General features: G+C 56.6%; 3 protein-coding genes across 4 annotated transcripts in view; 2 read left to right on the top strand and 1 right to left on the bottom strand.

Moving 5' to 3' along the window:
• The first annotated feature begins 3211 nt into the window (after positions 1 to 3211).
• On the top strand, positions 3212 to 5919 carry DLX5 (distal-less homeobox 5). 2 transcript variants are annotated; one of them, XM_038128241.1, is made up of 3 exons: positions 3212 to 3654; positions 4820 to 5004; positions 5229 to 5919. In XM_038128241.1, exons 1-3 carry the CDS (start codon positions 3300 to 3302, stop codon positions 5559 to 5561), a joined length of 873 nt encoding a protein of 290 aa, XP_037984169.1. In that variant the 5' UTR covers positions 3212 to 3299; the 3' UTR covers positions 5562 to 5919. The 2 variants fall into 2 exon arrangements, with proteins under 2 accessions (XP_037984169.1, XP_037984168.1); XM_038128240.1 differs by lacking the exon at positions 3212 to 3654 and having other exon boundaries at positions 4240 to 5004.
• A 4675-nt stretch (positions 5920 to 10594) lies between these two features.
• Positions 10595 to 12014, top strand: LOC119698085 (translation initiation factor IF-2-like). The gene is made up of 2 exons (XM_038129564.1): positions 10595 to 10962; positions 11075 to 12014. Exons 1-2 carry the CDS (start codon positions 10836 to 10838, stop codon positions 11410 to 11412), a joined length of 465 nt encoding a protein of 154 aa, XP_037985492.1. The 5' UTR covers positions 10595 to 10835; the 3' UTR covers positions 11413 to 12014.
• Positions 12015 to 13386: 1372 nt separating this feature from the next.
• Positions 13387 to 17373, bottom strand: part of DLX6 (distal-less homeobox 6) — a 4655-nt gene continuing 668 nt past the window's right edge. Inside the window, exons 2-3 of the mRNA XM_038129563.1 lie at positions 16295 to 16488; positions 13387 to 14512 (exon numbers count right to left, since the gene is read on the bottom strand). Of these exons, the coding sequence (XP_037985491.1) occupies positions 14261 to 14512; positions 16295 to 16488 (446 nt within the window). The 3' untranslated portion in view covers positions 13387 to 14260. The remainder of the gene's footprint in view (positions 14513 to 16294; positions 16489 to 17373) is intronic.

Here is a 17373-nt window from a genome sequence, read left to right as displayed (position 1 = left end):
AGAGTTAATCTGTGTTTCCACTGCGGAGGGCTGTTTGGGGCTTTTTTTTTTTTTAAGGAAGGGAAAAAATTTCCTTTCATTCTTTGCCAGCAATTTCCATGCAAATAAAGTTTCCCAGCAAAAACTCCGTGCCCGAGAGAGAATATTTTATCCAGAAAGTGAAAGATTTTCTGTGAACAATTGCAAGACTTTATCCAAAAGTCTGAGAGGCTCATCCGAAATATTTCTCTCGTTGGCTGGAAACAAAGCGCTGCGGAGCGAGAGGGGACGGAGAGCCCTCCGTGAGCCCGGGCGGAGCGTTCAGCCGGTGGGGACACTCCCGACCAGGAGCGGGGCAGGGCGGGGCTGCCGGCGGGCACCGGCCGGCACACAGCGCCCGGCCCGCCGCGGGGCTCGGTCGGGGCCCCAGCGCCGCCCCCGCGGCAGCTCCCAGGCGCAGGCGGGAACAATCGCCGCGTTGTCCTGCCGCGGCCGCCGGCCCGGCGGCTCCCGCGCCCCGGTCCCCGCGCCCTGAGGGGACAGCGCTGGCGGGGCCGCCCGGCTCCGCGCCCGCCGCCGCCGCTCAGTCTGGCCCCGGCGGGGGCGGCGGCGGCGGCGCGGCGGGAGGGGCGGAGGCGCGCAGGTAGCGCAGGCGGCGCCGCGGCCCCGCGGCCACAACGGGGCGCTCTTGCCACGGGCACGGCCCGCGCGCCTCCGGGGCGGCCGCGGCGCCCCCGCGGCTGCGGGACGCACGGACGCGGCGGGACGCACGGACGCGGCGGGACACGCGGACACGGCGCCCACCTCCCTCCCCGAGGGTCAGCGGGGCTCGGGCCCGAACGGGCCGCGGGGGCCCCGGGCAGCCGCTCAGGCGACGCGGCGGGCATGTGCCGGTAAACAATGACCATATTGTGAAATGGAAAACAGACTCCGGCTCCCTCCGAACCGCCCGCTCCCACCGGATGTGTTAAATAAAAACCGCTGGGGGAAAACAGCAGAAAGGCAAGAAAATCGGGTTCGGGCTGGGAAGGACGGGGGGCAGGAAACCCGCAAACAGGCGGATTTGTGTGCCCTCAGCCCGGTAACCCTCGCACGGACTGCGACGGCGGCGGCGGCGGGTGCCTTCAGAAAAAAAATCAGCTTGGGGGACTTGGGGTTGGATCTGTTGTTGGGCTTCTGCCTTTTTTTTCCCTCTTAATATCGAAGCTTTTTTTTTTTTTTTTTTTTTTTTTTTTTTTTTTTTTTTTTTTTGTCCCCTGCTCTGCTACTGAATAAAACAAGAGGAAAGTTTCTCTGCTGCAGAGATGCAGATTTCCCCGGTGAGCTGTACAAGCAGCCTGTCGGGACGGCTTGGCCGGGATCCGCCGCGGCTCCAGAGCTACCGAGGCTGAGTGCGAGACCGGCGCCCAGCTCCTCTCCCGTTCTCTCCCCTAAAACGGCACCTTCCTGCCCGAACGTGTTGAAGTGCAGTGCCCTGGAATTTATGACACAAGTGGGCTTTCCTCCCCCTCTCTCCCTCTTCGTCTGCTTAAAACCTCTACCGTCCCTTCCAGCTGGATGCAAACTGCGAGCTTTAATAAACTTTTCCCTCCATCCCCAGTCATAAACATATATCCCTCTCTGATTCCTCTCTTTAAAAAAAAAAAAAAAAAAAAAAAAAAAAAGGGGGGGTAGAAGGGAAAAAAGGGAAAAATAGAGGGGGAGAGATATTTCCAATGGATTTAAGTAAGTGAATCATGTCATGAAATGCTTAGGGATTTGTTTAATGTGATTTTATATGAGCTGTGGACATTTCCAAAGCAAACAATAAGTTCAAGTACAACATGCACGGTTGTGTTACAAGTGTTACTCAGCTGGCTGGGAGATCTTCGGTGAGCAAACAGGCTAAATCTGGAGAGTAAACAACTTCAGAAAAATCTACAACTCCAGGTCACTGAAAACAGCCTTTTATTTGTTTTCCTTAGTGTCTAGTAAAATTTGATCCTTTTTTTTTTTCCTGCAACACTGCTGTAAAATCAGCAGGGACGAGCATCACCAGCCCGTGGCTCTCCCTGGCCCGGACATGAAGCCTGGGATGCGTGGATGGGTGCGAGGGAAGGGGTGCAGGTGAAGGAGGGTGCTGCTGGCCGGAGTGCTGTGGGGACGATAGCCCCGCACAGCGCCGGTCGCTGCCATGGGGCTGTCACCCGGAAAGCGGGCTCCTGCGACAGCCTCCGAGCGGAGAAGCCCCACGACGGCCTCGCAGAGGTCCTGCCCACGCGTGAGGGTGATTTGAGCTCCCTTCGTGAGGGGCTTCTGACGCTGGGCCGGAGGCCGACCAGACGGTGAGCATGGCCCCGGGGGCTTGAGGAGCGCACGTTCGTGGGGCCGAGCGGTCACAAGCGAACCCTGAGGGGCTCCAGAGCTGGCGAGAGAGTCCGGGACTCTCCAGCCACGGGCATCGTGCCACGGGCAGGTTGCCTTTCGCGAAATCCGCGGGGTGGGTGTCCCTAGGCCGTATGGTGCCACCAGCAGCTCCCCCGCACCCCCACGGCAGGGCATTATGCCGGGAGTCTCCCGCTGGCTCCGGGCCGTGCTGGGGTCTTGGAAATGCAGGAAATGATGTAACTAAAATTCAAGGTACTTGGGGGTAATAGGGTTTGCTGTATTTAGCGCGGAGGTCCCGGACGTTTCCCCGGGAAAGAAGGACGGTCCGAGGGAAGCAGCACGGTCAGACGCTAATGGTTATTGTCACCAGATCAGAAATCGAGTGGGAGCCAGGAGCGCCCGGTGCGGTGTTCCCAAGCCATCAGCGTAGCCAAGGGGGACCGGACGGCAAATCCGAGCGGCGTGGCTGCAGCCCTCCCCCAGGGCGCTGCGGGTGGAGGTGCGGGGGCACCGGGCTGCAGGGCGGCGGGGCTGGCCGAGCCCCCTCGCCGGCTACAGGGGTGGGGGGAGCCGGAAACCTCCCAATCGCGGCGCTCCGACTCGGAGATCGCTGTTGGTATTCACTTTAAAAAGAGGTTGAATGGGACTTTTTTTTTTCCTCCTTTTTTCCCCTCTTTTTTTTTTTTTTTTTTTTTTTTTTTAAGCCAGAGCTTTGTTGTGCTAAACTAGTTGGACGAGTTAGGGTGTCGCTGCTCCCGATTGCTCTGGCCAATGGAACCCGATCCACCCTGCTGTGCGTAAGAGCGCAATTAAGGATTTAACCAAGCCTATGCTGCGCCCCAGCCAGCAGTCTGCCGGAGACAGACACCGCGCCGCAGCCTCCTCCCCCAGACATGTCTGCTTAGAGCCGAGCAGCCCCGCCGCCAGCCCCAGCCCGCCGCCGGCTCCGAGCTATGACAGGAGTATTTGACAGAAGGGTCCCCAACATCAGATCCGGCGACTTCCAAGCTCCTTTCCAGACGGCTGCAGCCATGCACCATCCGTCCCAGGAATCTCCCACTTTACCCGAGTCCTCCGCTACGGATTCCGACTACTACAGCCCGGCGGGGGGAGCCCCGCACGGCTACTGCTCGCCTACCTCGGCTTCCTACGGCAAAGCGCTCAACCCCTACCAGTATCAGTACCACGGCATGAACGGATCTGCCGGGAACTATCCTGCCAAAGCCTATGCAGACTACAGCTACGCCAGCCCCTACCACCAGTACAGCGGGGCTTACAACCGCGTCCAGAGCTCCGCCGGCCAGCCAGGTGAGGGCCGGGGGCCCGGGGTGTGCGGGAAGCTCCCGCGGCTTTGGGGAGGCTGGGGGAGCGCGCCCCGGCAGATGCCTGACCCACGGAGCACGGGGATGCGGCTTTCCCTGAACCAGAAGGGAAAATAGAAATAAATAAATAAATAGGGGAAAAAAAAAGAAAATTGGGAGGGGAAAAAAGTGGAGAACCGGTTTAGTCGTCTGCTAGTTTTGACCAGCTCGTATGATCTAAACTAGAAATTGTAGGACTAGTGCTTTAGCACTTCTGTCAGCTGCCCCCGGGCCCCCACGGCTACCTCCCTCCTCCTTCCCCCCCGCTGGAAAAGGGAGAAAATAGCCGTGCCTTGTTGCGTGTCTCAAACTCAGGTTCGCGGTGTTGAAGAAAGTTTCCTTCCCCCTGTGCTAGAGGGGCGGGGGAGGAGACTGGGAGGGGGAGAACAGCAGTGGCGGGGCTGCGAAGCCGGGAGGGTTTTTCGCCAGAAAGCGTCGCGGTTTTAGTGCTTTACTTCTTTGTAACTTGCTGTAGAGGAGAGGAAAAAAAAAAAAAAAAGAAAAAAAAAAAAAAGAAAAAAAAAGAAGAAGAAGGGGTCCGGGAGGAAAAAAAAATAAACAACCCCGTGGTACAGCCAAGCTGCTGGGGCTTGGCTGGGACGAGTGCGGTCGCGACGGCGCTTGGGGACACGCCGGCGGCGGGAGGGGGATGGCGCGGGTGTGCGGAGGAAGTGGTCGATGCCTTGGGTCCGACTTCGCTCCGGACAGAGCTCTTCCCAGCAGGGCCCCAACCATCCTCCCAGCGCCCGCGGCGGCCGCGCATGCCCTGCGCTCCCGCCCGCGCAGCGCTGCGCGCCCGGCAGGATGCCCAGGGCTGGCGTGGGAGGCGGAGGAAGAGGGCCGGGGGTGGTCGAGGCCGGTGTGGAGGGAGCGGTTCCCCCCCCGTGTCACCGCGGGGAGCCGGCGGAGGCTGCGCGGGGCCGCCGCCCGGCTGCGGGAGCCCCGGGGGGAGCCGCAGGGGCCCGTCGGGCCGGCGCCGCTGCCCTGCCCGGCCCGGCCCGGCCCGGCCCGCGGGCGGGATGCCGCCCCGGCGGCGCAGGCTGCGCGGCGCGGAGCGGAGCCTGTCCCGAGCTTAACGTCTGCGTCTCTGTCCCGCTCTTGCTCCCGTGCAGAGAAGGAGGTGGCGGAACCCGAGGTGCGGATGGTGAACGGCAAACCAAAGAAAGTGCGCAAACCCCGGACTATTTATTCCAGCTTTCAGCTGGCAGCATTGCAGAGGAGGTTTCAGAAGACCCAGTACCTCGCCCTGCCCGAGCGGGCCGAGCTGGCAGCCTCCCTGGGACTCACGCAAACACAGGTACCGCGAGCGGCGCGGCTCGGCCCGGCCCGGCCCGGCGGGTCCAGAACCCGGGCTCACCCCGGCGCGGCGGGAAGGGCTGGATCGGTCCCCGCGGAGGGGTGGGAGAGCGGCGGGGCATCGCAGCCGCGAAGCACCGGATTGCCAGGCGGGCATTAATGGTGTCGTTTTCCCTCCCCACTCCCCCTTTCCTCCCTTCTCCTCTCCTCCCGTCCCGCTCCCAGGTGAAAATCTGGTTTCAGAATAAAAGATCCAAGATCAAGAAGATCATGAAAAACGGGGAGATGCCTCCGGAGCACAGCCCCAGCTCCAGCGACCCCATGGCCTGCAACTCTCCACAATCACCTGCGGTTTGGGAACCTCAGGGCTCGTCCCGCTCCCTCAGCCACCATGCCCACGCGCACGCTCACCCTCCAAACTCCAACCCGTCCCCTGCATCCAGCTACCTGGAGAGCTCCACTTCCTGGTACCCCGCTGCCAACTCCATCAACTCTCATCTCCAACCCCACGGCTCCCTACAGCACCCGTTAGCGCTGGCCTCTGGGACGATTTATTAGAGCCTGACCCTTATTATTTTATTATTTTTTGTTGTTCCTTGGACTCCTGTGTTTTACTGTTAAGGAATAATAACGAAAGGAATGCATATGGGGAATTTTTAAAAGGGAAAAGAAACAAACAAAAAGATTAAAATGTGTAAAGCTTGTGCATGTAACTTATTGCATTTCAAAGGAACCCCTTTTTTACACAATACGGACGTTTTTTGGCTCAGCTGTGGACACTATCATTGGTGCCTTGAAATCTATGACCTCAACTTTTCCAGAGACTTTTTTCAATGTTATTTTAACCCTGTAAATAATTGTAGATAGAGGAATTAAACTGTATATTCTGAATAAAATAAAATTATTTCGACCAAGATAAATGTTTCCAAATTACCCCTTCTTCTATTAATAAGAGGAAAAAAATATAATACTAATTTGCTTTCAGAAAGCAAGTGAGGAAAGAGAACGGGAGCTGGGAGTTCATACTCTGTTCCAGTGCCGTGCAGTGCCACCACAGCCCGGGCGTGCTGGCAGGACCTGGCCCTCGCAGGTGGCCACGGGCGAGCCGAGGGGCGGCGGTGCTCTCTCCCCGCTGGGAAACGGGCTCTGGCAAGACCGCGTACATCCCACTGTTCAGCGCTGTGAGCTGAAGGGAAAGCTGCCCATCCTGATGCGAGAAAGCGAATCTCTCGCCTTAAGCCGCCCTGAATCCTTTTCTGAGAGCAATTAGCGTCGAGAGCTGCACACTCCACAGCCCATCAGTCGCCCGTGTGCGCTCGGCTAATTATACAAATTACGTTTCCGTCAAAGGGAGCCACTAAATATGAGAAAAGAATAAAATGAGGGCCCCGCTCCCCTCGCTCCTGCTAAAAGCCTGCGGCGGCTTCGACTGAAGGAGGAACGTTTCAGAGGTACTTTTATTGTTTTTCTTTTATTTCTACACGATTTAGGGGAAAACCCTTGCGTCAAAGCAGTCGCTAGCGCTGCCCAGTGCTGGAGGCACGGCTTGGCGAGATGGCCGAAGTGCTGCCCGCCGGCGCGGACCACTCGCACGGAGCATGGGCTCTCTTCCAGTCGAAATCCTGGCCCGCGGGGCCCCCGCGGCGGCGCACGTTCCCACGGGGACCCCCATCCTAGGGGGCAGTGGTAATTCACGGCCGTGCGGGGTACGGCGACAGCAGTGAACGTACCAAAGGCGCCGCTGGAAGAATCCCCGAGATGAAAGATGCCCCTCTGGCAGCTGAGGCTGGCGGGGAGAGTGCTGGAAGGGGGGGAGGCGAGGCCTGAAAAGGCACGCTCCTGCCCTGGGGCGCACTTACCTATCTCCAGTCTTCCTCCCCGCTGCCCTCCCCCTCCTTTTTTTCTCCTTCCTCTCCTGCCTGCCATGTTCTGTGCGTGTGCGTGAGTGTGGTTTGCGCAGTTTTCTCGCCAAAGAAAGAAGCCCGCGTTTGCTGTTTTGTAGCAGGTTCGGGGGTTGGTAAATGTCTTGCAGTACAATGGACCAGCTTGTTCAGTTGTGCTCCCTGCACGCCGGGGAGGGCGCGGGGGTGCCGGAGGCAGGGCGCTGGGGGCCGCCGCCGGCTGCCCACCCCTGCCCGCTGCCGGAGAGCGGCCGCCCTGCCGCGGTGCCTCGCCGCTCCCCATCTCTCCCGCCGTTCTGGGGACCGTCTCCTGCTCATTTAACTCGCAAGGTTTCAGGGACTTCCCGCGACTCTGGGGCTGACGAAAAGGTCGACCTCGTCTCTTCTGCTCACTTCCATCCTCTGCAAAATTTTTTTACAAACTTGACCCTTTCATTTTCTTCCCCTCTTTTCCTCATTTCCCTCTAGACAAGCACTCAACCTGCAGTAAGAAATTCTCCCTTCCCGGAGGTCATTTCCCTTTGCAGAAAGGTTTGGACACAAGAGGTGGAAGTCAGTTTCCCAGGTGGGTCCACCCACCCCTTTCTTTGAGGAGCTGCCGCGGAGCTGTTGGGTTACGGTAACCTGCCGGGGCCGGGACGGCCCGGACGGACAGCGCAGAAACAGCTCCGGGAAGGCGGAACGCCGGCCAGCAGCATACCGGGCAGAAATGGGAATTCACACCGCGGCCGCTGGACTAGGCATCGCTCGCCTCTCCAAGCCAGCCGAGTCAGCTCGGCTTGGTTTCCATGCCGGTCCCCTTCCCTGCTTAATTTCTCCTCCCAGAGCGGGTTGGTGTTAGGCAGGTCGGGAAAAGCCTGGCATCCCTCCCCTGGAGAGGATAAGAAATGCCCTCGCCGGGGCTCCCCGTCGCGTGGCCCCGACCTCGATGGACAGAGTCTACGGCCGCCCGCCGCTCCCCCGGGAGAGCCCCGGGCCGAGGGGATGCTCCTGTCCCCGCACACACAGGCAGGCACACCCCGGCGCCTCTTCCCGCCTGGGTGCACCCCCTGGGCTCCGGCGGCGGCCGGAGGGAGCCTAGCCTGGCCAGGCCTCCCCCCTCGCTTCCCGGGAAAGGGATGGCATGAACTGTCCTTTGTCTGATGCTGGGTTTGGGCTCGGCGGATCGCTGGCTCGGGGCTTTCCCCGCCCCTCCCCCTCTTCCCCTCCCTTCTGTTTTCCTGGCGGCCACTTCCATGTGGAGCCTGGGCAGTTCGGGGAGCCGAGAGGAGCCACATTCCTGTGGGTGCCGAGCGGCTCCAGGGCTGAGCCACAGGGCCTGACACACACACACACACACACACAGGCGCACAGACATACAGACACACACGCACAGAGCAGCCTGCAGCCCCCGCTTCCCCAGATCGAGAGCTCCTGACACTACCTGCCCCCCTTGGGGCACTCACACCCACAGCATATCCACCCCCGGCTGCGCTAGCCCCCGGCTGGGACGCACACCTACCTCACCCACAGCCAGACACACACAGAGCCCGCCACCCCCTCCACGGCCGCGGGAGGAGCACCTTCCCGCTTCCGCCCGAGCCCCCCGCTCCTGCCCGGGCATCTGCCCGCACCGCCCTCGGGCAGAGCCTTCAGCCGGGAGCTGCTGTCTCGCCGCCCAGCGCCTCGGTTTCTCTCCCTCTCCTTCCCGGGGAAAGAAAAAACACCCCCTCCAACCTGTCACCGCGGCAGGTCAGCCCTCTTATCAGGCGTTCCTGTCGCCCTCTTACTCCCCTCGGTGTCCCCCGGGCATTCGCTCCCCCGCGGCCGCGCTGCCTGCGCGGGCCTCCGCGCTCTGCCCGCTCCACCGCCGGCAGCGCTGTGTCCCCAGAGTGCATCCCACATGTGGCATCAATTAAAGATTTCTGCCACGCAATTTTGCGACTGACAGACTTTAGGTGTTTCGGTTGTGGATTAAGGAAAGGAGATGTATTGCTTCAGGAAAATCGGGGGGGGGGGGGGTGGGAACCCCCTCTTCTTGCTTTCAGTCATTTAAGCGATTGCTTGCAGTAACTCAATAACCTGTTTTATAGGTCAGATAAGAGCTGTGAAAATAGGAAACGCGAAGTTTACATTAAGCCTCTCTTTCTGTCTCTTTTTTTAGGGAGAATCTGTGTTGCATCAGTTAAATAGTTCTCTTTGTTCGGTGGTGCGTCTATTTATATGCGATTCAGGGAGGATGATAAACAATAGTTTATCTGCCTGGAATACAGACCTGATAAATCCCGCCACGCACCCACGCCCCGGCTGTCTGTGAGAGCACCTTCCACTGACACGACCTTCCAAGCCGCGGGTAAAACTCACGGCTCCTTCACCTCCTTAATCACCTTCGGGTGAGGGCCCGGAGTGCCAGCCCCGGCCGGAACCCGCGGCAGATTGGGCATTTGGCGAAGAAGAGCTTGCGGGTGGCTTCTCGCTCCTCTCCCGCTGCCGCCTGCCCCTCGGCACTCCCGGAGAGGCTGTCTAAACCTCAGCCTCGGTTTTGCAGGATGGCTCAGCCAGCCTCTCCGGGCCGGATGCTGACCCGGCTTCGTGCTCCGCAGCGGCATCATCTGCCTGGTTGCGGAGCTGGCCCTCCGTTCCAGGAGATCTTTACGGTCTCATCGATACGTACCGCATAACGCGTTTTATAGGGTTTTCGCCTCGCGCTGTCCGCTGAGCTTTCTTTTATTCTCCTGGTTTTTACTAATGCGCGTGGAGAAAAGGGCGCGGAGTTGGACTGCGGGCTGTCAGGAGCGGCTGCGGTCGGGAGAGGCCAGCAAGGGCCGGGGAGGCAGCCCTCCTGCCCATGGGGCCGGCCCCGGGCGTTCCCTCTTCTCATCTGGACCCTGCGGAGACTAACCGGAGACCAACCGGTCCGGCGGCAACCGCGCTTTGATGATTTAGGTCATTAAAAAATGAAGCGGGTTTGTGTGTTTCGTGTCCAGGGTTAATAAAAGTTAATCAGGAGTCGAAAGCCAGCTAGCCCAGTGAGTTAACCTCGCTAGCTGCAGGTAGTCCTGTTAGCCAGGCTCTTTTGATTAATTAATTACAATTGAGTCGGTTCTGTGATAATTTCCCTAAGGACCCCTGAGGACCGGTCCAGCGGGTGCGGGGGAGCGCAAAAGGCCGCCGGCCCCGCAGCCCGCCGCGGAGAGTGCCTGGCGCTGGCATCCCGCACCCCGAGCTCTCCTCCGCCCGCTTCCGAAGCTCCCGAGGCTTCTTGCCCGAAAGTGACGTTCAGTCACCTGAGAGGAGGCACAAGACAATGGCGAGACCTCTTTTGGGGATGGGTGGGGAGCTCGGGGATGCTTCGGGTGCCGGGGAGAGGCTGCCGGGAAGAGCCGAGCCGAGAGGCGGACTGATGCAAGGCGGGAGCCGGAGCAGCAGTCCCCGACTGCACATCAGGCTCGCAGTCGTTGAGATTTGGACACGTAACGCTGCAGACCACTGATTTGCTATTTTCTTAATTCCCGCTCTTCTCATTCCCTATGAATCAAACAGTCTTTTGTCCTTCAGAGTTTGATTTGATCGCTACTGTTCGCATTTCACTTTTGTATTTTTCCCTCCCTATACCATTACTCATTGAGTGCCCCGTGAAATTACAATCGTACATTTTCAACTCAGCAACCCATTTGCAGTGCAAAAATAGGGTCTAAATAATGGCTGAATTAGCCCTACTGGACAGTTTCAGATGTAACACTCTGTAATAATTATATTGCAGGCTGGATTAGGATGCTATTATCATAATCTGGACGTTTACAATTATCTGTAATTTGCAAAGATGCGCCAGGTCTTGATTACAGCAGGTTTTTTTTATCAAGCTAACCATCACTAAACAGTGACAGTAATAACAGCTAATTTTGCTGGCAATATAAGAGGTGCTGGGGTGTGCAAACAATTTCACACCTGGATGTGCTCACTCAACCAAGAATATAGAGAAAGAGCTTCTGCCCTGAGACTCAGAAAAATATTCTCCACTGCTTCTGTTCAGTACAGATTTCTAGACCCCGATCCTTGCTTAGCAGATTTTCTGAGGGGTAAGTTTTGGGGCTCGCTTGGGTTTGGGGTTGGTTTGTGGCCGCTCCGCGCCTTGCCCGTCGAGGCACGCTCCGTCTTTGCTCCCTCACCCTGGGGGTCATTCTCGCGCAGGTGGTTTCCCTCCCCGGCCGGCCCCCGACAGAGAAGCGCCCCCTTTCCCCCGATGCTGCCGGGGGCGGCGGGGATGCGGCGGGAGCCCCGACGGGACGGGCCGTCGGAGGGGCGGCGCGGGACTCGGCGGCCGGCGGAGAAACCGTGCGACCCCCGGGCCAGCCCCGTCCGCCCGTGCCCGCGGCGGGGCGGCGGCAGCGCGCCTTTCCGCAGCTCTCCGCGGCCCCGGGGCGGCGGAGCCCGGCGGCGGCGGCGGGCGGCGGAGCCGGCGCTGGCAGCCCGGCGGCGGCAGGTTTGGTGCCGGCGTGGGGAGCTGCCGCTGCTCCATCCATAGATGACGCTGTTTCACGAGAGTCTCCCGGGGCGGCTGCCGCGCGAGTGGGAGCCGCTGCTGCCATTCACTCCCACCCCGCTCCCGGGAAGGCCTACCTTTCCCACCTTCTCCCACGCCGCTAAGCTAATGGGGCTTTTATTATTATTGTTATCGTTTATTTGCTCGCTCGCTCGCTTGTTGTCCGGGCTTTTTTCTGAGCCTATTTGAGGAATCGCTCGCGGGGGAGGAGGGCACGACGCAGCCAGAGGCTTTCCGCGCCGGCACCCACGCGCGGCGGGCAGGGGAGGCCGAGCCCCCCGCCGGCCCACGGGAGGCGGCGAACGCCCCGCGCCCCCGCCCCCGTGCCCGCCGCCGGCCCCGCCGGGAGCACGCAGCGAAAGGGTTAAAGCGCCCGCGGGAGCCGCCGGGCCGGGCTCGGCTGGGCCGGGCTCCCCGGGCGGCGGGACTCGCTCAGCGGGGCATCCGCCGCCCTCCTGCGAGGCGAGGGGGAGCCCGCGCAGGGGCCGGCGTGGGGGGAGAGGGGGGTGTAAAGCGGGGTTTTCTGAAAGATGCACACAATGCTGTTGGTTTAAATGTATGGTAGCTTTCTCTCCAGTGTCATTTGAATAATTCAGTGAGCCCCACTACCAGCTGTACTTCTGAAGCCTCTTCCATTCTTTTCAGCATTATAATTTTGGTTAATTTTCAATTTTAGGCCCTACGTCTCTGCAATTTGTGTATGAATAACAGAATAATTTTCCTCTTTTGTTTCGCCTTTCCTGTTCCTGAATCTAAATAAAGATGGCTTTTTAGTATTAAAAGTGGAAGAAAATTACAGGTAATTATCTTTGACGGTAAAAACGCTGTAATCAGCGGGCTACATGAAAAATTACTCTAATTATGGCTGCATTTAAGAGAATGGAAAAAAACCTTCTTGTGGATAAAAACCTTAAATTGTCCCCAATGTCTGCTTCAAATTGGATGGCACTGCAGCTGGAGGCTTTGTTCAGAATTGATCCTGGGGAGCTCTGAACCCAAAGTTTCACAGTGGGAAGGGGAAAAAAAGAAAAGAAAACATTTTTCCTAATGTAACAATACGAATGGTAGAAAATGACAAGACTGATCGGTTTTAAAGCACTCTGAAGACTGACTGAGCGTGGAAGTTGCTCAAAAAAAAAAAAAACCAAACCAAAAAACACCCCCCAAAAAACTGGTATATTGGTAAGTAGTCTTTGCTTTGTGTCTAATTATAGTGACTGTCCTTTTGCACGACTGTATGTAGCTGTCATTATATGGAGCACTCTGAGGATCTCTATTGACTTCTGATAAATGGCTCAGTGGTTTCAAGGTTCATAATTTGAAGGATGCCCAGGTCTCTAGCCATTAATTCTCGCAGTATGGGGCACCCAGCTTGGATGAGGAAAAGGCTTTTCATTGTCAGTTGTTGCTGTGCTTTCCACAAGCCGGTGCGGCTGAAGCTGGCTGGACAGCGTGTTGTGTGCCTGGGCACCTCTCAGGGCTTTGCAAAACATTCCTCAGCTTGCATTGTCTGCTCTTTGAAACAAAGGAGGGCGCCTCCTTTCTTAATAATTTGGAGTCTCCAACCTTTGGGAAGAAAGACAGGGCTCTGAGCTTCTCCTCGGCGAGAAAGCTCAGCTGAGCAGCGGAGCAGTAAAATCGCAGCAGAAATGGCCGGGTGATTAGGGACTTCGTCTAGGCGTATCTTTGTGGACTCGGTACCTCCTGTCTTTAAGTCGTAGCCTTAAAACCAACTAAACCACCAGCTACCCCACCCCACTTCATCTTTTCTTTCTTTGCTTGCAGATATATGCTTTGATAGGGGTGTCTGTGCGCTCAGGCAAGCTGGGCACAAGGATACAAGGATCCCTCTGCCCGGACTGATCGGGGGGGGGGGGGGGGGGGGGGGGGGGGGGGGGCAAGTCGGGGCAGGTGTGGATCCGCTAACGTGAGGAGAAATAGGAGCCAGGCGGGCGTTTTGTGGCTTTTACTCTATATATGAAAGAAGACAAAAACATACAAAGTATATGTACAACTAAAATTCAACAATATATACAGAAAGGTTGCTCGGGGAAAGGTCCCTCTCGCTCAGTGGTTGAGGCTGCCGCCGGGCAGCGCTGAACCGTCCTTCCCCAGCCCGCGGCGGCGGGTCTGGCCGCGAATCCCTCGCTCTGTCTTTCCTGCTCGTCTCCGGGAGACTGTCCGGCTGTGTGCGGGTGCGGGTCTGTGCGGATGAGGGGGCTCTTCGAGTGAGAGACGGTGGTTTCTTCTGAGCCGCAGCCCATTACATTTTGAGAAAGCATGCAGATTTTGCTTCGTGGTAACGTTCCAATCTTACAGTATATTTGCATTTTTTCAACCAGTTCTCCTTTTTCCCCCCAATCTTAATTTTTTAAAAAAATCCCTTCTTCTGTCTTTTAATCCTTTCCCCAGTTCGGATTTGGTGAATAAAAATGAAGGAGTTTTGACTAGTCTCTCTTTCATCATGTAATGTCTTTAGCTCATTAAACAAGTAAAAACGGCTGCCATGGTAGATTCAGGTTCTTGTGGGCAAAGTCTGTAAAAAGTTTGTTTTGACGTATACTCCACAGAGAAAGAGGCTGGTGCCTTGGAGTCCAAAGGAAAATATCCTAAAGAGAAGTGTCTTCTGTGCGCCAGAATGAAAATTGTGTCTTTCTGTTCAAGATCAATCGCTGAGGTTACTTTAAAAAAAAAAAAAAATAAAGCCACTCTGTCTCTTTGCCGCATCTACAAGTTCACACAGAGCCTGTTAGCTGGCACGGCTTGGCAAAGCAGGGGAACTTCTTGCCATGTCGAGACGAGGCGTTCTTGGGAGATTATTTCTCTTGGACAATTCACATCATTTGTGGTCTCTGCATTGTGTCTTGATGTGGAGAAGAATACCAGTGAGAATAGCCAGGCATGTAGCTGTTTGGAGGCATATTGACTCCCTTGGCAGAGGCTGAAACGTCCCAGACTGGAGGCAGAGCTGGAGAGCGAGGCGAGAGGGCAGCGGAGCCGGGCAGAGGGTCGCTCTCGTGGGGGTTACTGCCCTGCTTCAGCAGCTTCTTGAATTTGGAGCGCTTGTTCTGAAACCAGATCTTCACCTGTAAACCGAAACGCATTAGATATTAGGCTGCCGTCAGCGCCCAGGGCACGGCAGGGAAGACCCTGGGGGCCGGGGGTCTAATCTGGAGAAAGTCTTGAGGGCACACGCCAGTCGGGTGTGGAGCAGGGGATGGGGAGAGGGGAAGGAGGGGTAGCTACGGCTGCTCTCGGGCTTTGGATGCAGCCGGAGAGAACAGGGGAGGCAGAGCAGAGCTGGAAAGGGAGAGGGGTGCAGGTTTTAACCTGGGACGTTGTTTTCCCTGAGCAGGCCACGTTGTTGTTTCCCCGAGCAGACCACATGCTCTGCGGTCTCCTGTTTTAGCACCTCATTCAGAATTTTGGAGGTCATTTGATCGTTCGGGCAAACTGTTGTCAAACATGGGCAATCATATGATTTTGTGCCAGGAGACAAGAGCCAATAGACAAAGGGCATCTTACAAAGAAATTGTGCTTCTGAAATCCTCACGGTCAGATCAAGCAGTCCATGCTGATGTGGCAGGGGAGGAGGCATAATAGAACCAGGATTGTGACTTTATATTAAAATGGGTTATGAAAGAAGATTATTTTTATTTTCTCTGTAAGTAATAGTATATCAACATTGCTTTGGGTCTCATCCTGCTCCTAACGCAGCAGAACTCCCGAGGAGGGAGCCTGCACTCGATAAGGTGTGCAAGGATCAGGCCCACTGGCAGGTCAGAATTATCATAGCAATTACATATAGGTAAGGCATGTATACAGAATGTATTTTTTAAAATCAATCAAACAGAAAACAAATCCTCCATGTGTATTTGACCTTTCAAACTTTGCAATCATAATGTTAGGGGATAAGCAGGGGTTCTTCTCTAGCTGCAAGATCAGAATCGGGTCCCTAAAAAAAAAATCTATGCATAGGAGCGAGAAAGAGAGACAACAGTGAGACAGAGCGTGCATGCTGAGGATATTAAAATCCCATTTGCAAAACCATCAGGCCCATTCCCATCATTAATGTTTGCTGAGTATTTAAAAATCGCTGTCTGGAAGAGACTGTTACCAATGACATGGATAAAATCCTGAAGTTATTTGCTAGGCTCATCGATTCACATGATAACATTTTGCCCGGGTTGATCCCATCTATCCGTGCACTTCTCCACAAACCCCAGCCTGGTAAGCCTGTAATGCCTCATATGTCTTTCAAGCTTAAATTAGCAGAATGGCACAGCTACTCCAACCACACTTAACTATGGCTTAACCTGCCATAATTTTGTACACGGCTGTCTTTGATCTTCAGATCTATTATCACCTTCCGTACATTTTGCCCAAGGCTAACCACTGCATTTGCGTTACTCATCCAGGGTGAATTAACTATTGATTTAACAGGTATTTCCTAACGCGTTCCTGCTTCTCCTCTACCTATAAACGTTGCGACGAGGCAGCTTTGCTTTTTAGCTCTACCTCAGGCCCAGCGATCCCTTGCCTTTGTTTTGTTCTCCTTTTCACAGCTGGGCAATTGCATCTCAGTGCTGGAATTATCTGAAAATATAGGCAATTTTAAAATATTGTGTGTGGCATCCAAAGGGAGCGCTTGCTCGCAGACGGCTGAGGGAAGGGCGCTTTCAGCTCTCTCTGCGGCTGCCCGATCTCCGCCGCGCGTTAGGTAAGTCCTAGCGCAGAGAGATGGGAACCGTGTGCTTTACCTTTTCTACCGTTCCCGACAGAGGCCAAAATGTTCAGAGATCATCATACTTTGCTTGGCCTTTGTTGCTCGAGCAGGATTTCAGCGATTTGGAATTCCCAGTAATTACCTGTGTCTGGGTAAGTCCTAATGAAGCTGCCAGTTCAGCTCTCTCTGGAAGCGCCAGGTACTGAGTCTGCTGAAAGCGATGATTTAAAGCCTGGAGTTGTAGACTAGAGTAAATGGTTCGAGGCTTCCGAATCTTTTTCCCTTTTCCATTAAATCTGATTTCACCGTTTTCAATCACTGTGGTTTTTTGCTGATCTGCAAGCAAAACAACACAGCTGAAACATCACCCTCCTCAGCTATTAAACGCGGGTATTTTGGCTGCCACGGCTCCTAAAAACGCCAAAGCCCGTCCCGACGCCTGTTTAACCCCACGGCGTAGGCACAGGCTGCCGCATGGGAGCTACCGGGAGAAAAAACAGCTGTCCGGGGATAGTGGGCACGCTCTCCTTCTTCCCGGGAAGAAAAAAAAAAAAAAAAAAAAAAAAGAAAACATTTTTTTTTTCAAATTTAAAGTGCAGCGCTGGCTTTGCGAAGGTGTGCCTCGTTCCAGAGCCATCCAGGTTTTACTCGGCTAATTGACTTCGCGTCGCCAGTTTGGTGGTCAGTGAATCACCAGTCCGAGACTTTTAACAATGCTTTCCCCCCCCCCGCACCCCTCCCGCGCCCCTCTGGATGGATACGTACGTCTCCCTGCAAAAAGAGAAATACATAAATCAGACGGCCCCCGAGCGGAATGCGACCCGCTCGCCTGGAAACTTTCACTCCTCAGGTGTTAGCAGGAATTTTGCCTAAAGCCGGTCCCGCCGTAACAAAGGAGCGCGGAGTGCAGCCCCTCGCCGCCGGCCGCGGGGCGAGCGGGGAAGGCGCCGGTGCGCAGCGCCGCGGCACCGCCAGCAGCCGCCGCTGGCGCGGAGGGAGCGCGGCGGCCCCGCCGCCGGTACCGCGGCAGTAGGCCCGCGGAGGGGCCGCGGAAAGCGGCAACCCCCCACCTTTCCTCCCCGCCGTCCCGCGCACCCCGGGCTGGCGCCTGCCTCGGCGGGAGCGGGGGGCACGGCGGGGGTCGTTATGCAGGTGCCCGGAGGGGGGGCCGGGAAGAGGCCCGGGGACGGAGGGAGCGGGGGGAGAAGCTGGCAGCGGGTT

This window comes from Motacilla alba, chromosome 2 (assembly GCF_015832195.1).
Source record: "Motacilla alba alba isolate MOTALB_02 chromosome 2, Motacilla_alba_V1.0_pri, whole genome shotgun sequence".
Taxonomy (NCBI): domain Eukaryota; kingdom Metazoa; phylum Chordata; class Aves; order Passeriformes; family Motacillidae; genus Motacilla; species Motacilla alba.
The sequence above is the reverse complement of the archived record's forward strand: the minus strand, read 5'-3'. Positions and strand labels throughout refer to the sequence as shown.